Here is a 4284-nt window from a genome sequence, read left to right on the forward strand (position 1 = left end):
CTGTAAATACATTTCCAGCGATAACATCAATAACACATAAATTTTTGGTGGTGGGACGTACTCAAAATGAAGGAGACCATGTTCACTCACAGATTGAGAAAAATATTCAAAAATATCGGAAAGCTTTCCCAATATTTGTTCCTGAGACATATTTCACCCTTATAAGAACTGCAAGGAAAACTGGTAAACCATACTCGCTTATAGAATTTGACCATAACAACGTATTTGATTTAAAAGATTTGAGCAACCAAATTGGAATGGATGAAAAAAAACCCATAAAGAATACTGATGGCGAACAGGTTAAAACGTCAAAAATTTATATTGCACAATTCAGAAAAGAAAATCCTACCATGTTCTTATATAAAACATCCTATAAAGATGACACTTTCAAAAGTGTAGACTTGAAGAAAACTGAACCAACCCAAACGAGATCCAAAAAAACTGCAGGAGATGGATTTGCAAATATTTCACTTAAGAGAGCCTACGATAATAAAATAGGAATATCTGCAGCTAAGAAGAAAGGAATTTTATCATTATTCAAAAAAGGAGTTATTCCAACGTACTATTTGAATTTTTTCCTTAATTTATAAAAATAATTATTTCTTAATGAAAAATCAACTTGTTGCAGTTTATTCTGTACTTATCGACGTTCTTCTCGATAGGATTTTTCTGTGTTTTTGTGGCCTTTCAGTGATACTAATAGTGATTACTACTGATGATTTATTTTTATTTTTTTTTGTTTGTTTCTAGTCATCAACGACTGCTGTTATTTTAGGTATTTTATCTTGTTTCTAAGGAACATTGAAATTGTTAATTTTCGTGAATTTGTTAATTCCAAGGATTGTAGATATTTCATTTAAAATAAATATGAGCATTTTAAACAGAATAGTTTTTTTTCAGCCATTTTACCCATACGTTTGGTAAAAATGTCACTCTTTTGAAAAATATAAATTTCAACCGACGCGAAATTTTAAGAACAAGAGCGACATATAACAGTATATCTCTATACTCCGACATTGAAATTATCGTATAATTTGACAACTGTCATATTTTTTCACAACAGAAATGACAAAAATATTTTTTTCTGAATATTGATAACAGAAATTGAAAATAAAAAACTCCGAAATTTCAAATGCCTCTCGTGTAAAATTGGCAAATTAGCACTTATGACGCTCTTTTTCCGGGTCGACGAAATAATTAAATATCATTTGTAGAAGATATGAACATGAAATTTGCCAAATGCATTAAAGCCTGTTTTCCGGAATAGCGTGTAGAAGATTTTTTAGGAAGGAAAATGCTTCGTCTAAATTTTCATTAAATACCTAGAATATACATTTTTAGAAAATAATTTCAATATTTAATACCTATTCCGCAAAAATTATTCCAGTCAGTAAAATAGATTTCTCCGGAATGAACAAAATCTCAAATTTATTCTTACTTGTAATGTCCATGTCCAAGGAGCTGGAAATTATTAATTAACTGTTGAATAACTAATTGAAAAATTGCGATGAATCTTGCCATATGAATTTATCCAGTGAGTAAAATTTTTAAATTCATTTCATAATTTTTATATTTAATGTTGAAATAATGTTTTTGCGATATTTACAAAAAGCTAATTCCTTCTTTATTTTATTTTATTTTGTGTACAATTCCTGCAATCGGATTTTCAATTTATTCAAAATTCATCCACGTGCTTTTCCAAATCGAGACCGCTGAAAAAAATTGAACAAAAAAGCACTTGTGAACTACCTAGGTAATGTCCTAAGATCGTAATCTTTCTTATACATAGGTAGCTACTTTTTGAAAAGTAACTAAAATTTTTGGTTTCCACACCACATTATTTTTTATTTTAAAAAGAAAATAGCAAAACTTAGTCATTTTGAAGCTGGGAAAATATTTACATTTTTCTGTCACCAGAAATCCATTATCCATTATAAGTAATTCCCATACTCCTAATTATTCCGCAAAATGAATGAAACAGGTACTTGTTTTTTACCGTGAACATTGGTTGCTATGCGACCAGACTAGAACCTTTCGGTTATGAGGGGAAAGAAGGGAAGTAGGCTAGAAGACTGAGTCTTGAGTGCAGGGTTGCCAATCTGCCAGTAATTCCTGGATTTGTAAGTAATTTTACCCTTCTGCAGTGTTTTGTGAGTAATAGCGAATTTCCAGCCCTTTGTAAGGAATCCGGCTCACCAATAGATGACATGATTGTGAACAAGAAATGGTCACACCCAGATTACATTTTTATCTTTGTTGGCCATGCAATGAATGAAGAGGGAAATACGTCATTGATATTAACTCTTGAACCAATTTAGTATTCTGTGTTTTCTGTTTTATGCCATGCTGGGCAATGCTCTGTCATCTGCCACGTCTCATTGACAGCAGTACTTTGATAACTGTCAAATTAAAGTCGAACCTAATTAACCTAAATCTTTGTCAAAAATTATTTCATCTAACATCAACATCGTAACATCTTCATCTTTACTTTTTGCATCCATTGTTGTGTATTTGATATTTGAGCCTCACAAGACATTTTTTTTAATAATAACTTAAAAAAATTTCTTTTGAAGAAAATTGTGAATAAAAAAATGGATAAATGGTTGAAGTTGAATAGCAAAGCTGGAACATCTAGAGAGGTATGTATACATTTTTTCTCTGATTCATATGACGATTGTCTAATAACACAAGTCTTTTAGGAGTCTGCCGATGTCGAAAGCATTGAATCAAACATTACCAGCAATAGCAGTTATGAGACTAACGAAAAAATTATTTCAAGGGAAAGAAAAATCAAGAGATATTATAGATTCCGTCAAGAATGGTTAGAACTGGAATGTTTCAAAAATTGGCTAAAAAAATCTGATAAACCCAAAGATAATAATATTGAGTATGCTTTCTGTAAATTGTGTAATATGGACATATTTCCCAATAAAAATGATATTTATCGTCACAGTAAACGTGAGAAACACATTTGGCGCTCCAGGCAAGTTTCAAAGTGTACTGACATTAGTGACATTGCCAAAATGGCACAAACACCTAAATTTGATGCTGTCAAATATGCAGAAATAAAACTTGCAGGTTTTGTAGCCTATTGTAATTTACCATTTACAGTAATGGATACATTGACCACTGTATGTTCAGATATTTTCAAAGATTCATCCGTTGCAAAGGCTCTAACATGTAAGAGAACGAAAGCCACAACTATAATAAGAGAAAATTTAGGAAAATATTTCCGAGAGGAATTATTTGCAGTTTTAAGAAAGCCTGGAATGTTTTTTTCTCTCATTATGGACGAAACAACGGATATAGGCACAATCAAACAATGTGCCTTTTCAGTAATATTTTTTTCTGAAATTGACGATAGAGTTATCACCAAATTTTTTGATATGTTGGAGGTAGAGTCAGGAAAGGCTGATGATTTATATAAAGTTCTCAAAACATCTCTGTATAGTAAAGGCATCCCTTTTAATACTTTGGTGGGCTTTGCAAGTGATACAACCAACGTTATGATTGGAAATGAGAATAGTATATTTTCTCATTTGAAAGCTGATTTGCCACAGATCGCTTGCATCAAATGCTCTTGCCATTTGATGCATCTTGCAGCTAGTAAGGCTTGTATGGAGCTTCCAGAAAGAGTAGAAGATGTTCTACGAAACATAGGGGCACACTTTAGTAGAAGTTCTTCCAGACAATTGAAATTTAAAGAATTTCAGTTGTTTTTTGGTACCGAGCTCCATAAAATCCTTCTACCAAGCCAAACGAGGTGGTTACACAACACAACAAAAAAATATTTTTTGAATGTTTCCTACACTAAATTAGTCAATTTCTACTAATTTTGGGGTGATAAAAACGAAAATAACAATGAAAAATTTTTATTAGCTCTGGTTTTTGAGATACACAGTACTTAATCTTAAAGAGTAGTTATACTATACGTGAAAAGTGAAAGTACATAAAACAATATTGTTATGTTTCTTTTAGAATATTTTAAGTACAAAATTAATAAAAAAAAAAAACATTATTCTCAGTGTTTTGACAAATAAAAGAAGTTTGTACCACCAAATTTCAATTAAGTCCATCCGATTCATTGTAAGATCGCTGTCGTTTAGCTTGTCTTTTATAAAACACTTCTGGAGCATCCCTACACACAGACCAGCAGTAGTCTGCAAGCATTGCTTCATTCCAACGGCCCTGATATCTCTGTTCCATTAAGGCAATGTCTTGATGGAATCTTTCTCCATGTTCGTCACTCACAGCTCCACAGTTTTGTGGGAAGAAATTAGGATG

At 31.7% G+C, this 4284-nt stretch overlaps 1 protein-coding gene across 1 annotated transcript; it reads left to right on the plus strand.

The window, feature by feature from the left end:
- The first annotated feature begins 2251 nt into the window (after positions 1-2251).
- On the plus strand, positions 2252-3833 carry LOC141486160 (uncharacterized). Its single transcript, XM_074183878.1, has 2 exons — positions 2252-2639; positions 2700-3833. Exons 1-2 carry the CDS (start codon positions 2592-2594, stop codon positions 3831-3833), a joined length of 1182 nt encoding a protein of 393 aa, XP_074039979.1. The 5' UTR covers positions 2252-2591.
- Positions 3834-4284: the final 451 nt, after the last annotated feature.

Source organism: Leptinotarsa decemlineata, unplaced genomic scaffold (assembly GCF_025532065.1).
Source record: "Leptinotarsa decemlineata unplaced genomic scaffold, Ldec_3_MD MMD2_tig00026347_RagTag_RagTag, whole genome shotgun sequence".
NCBI lineage: Eukaryota > Metazoa > Arthropoda > Insecta > Coleoptera > Chrysomelidae > Leptinotarsa > Leptinotarsa decemlineata.

What these genes read in the sequence shown, in the direction of transcription:
- LOC141486160 (XM_074183878.1), top strand. Translation starts at nt 2,592, where the DNA reads ATGGATAAATGGTTGAAGTTGAATAGCAAAGCTGGAACATCTAGAGAG. An exon ending in AAGCTGGAACATCTAGAGAG is followed by an intron (nt 2,640 to 2,699) that starts GTATGTATACAT and finishes CAAGTCTTTTAG; the next exon opens with GAGTCTGCCGATGTCGAAAG.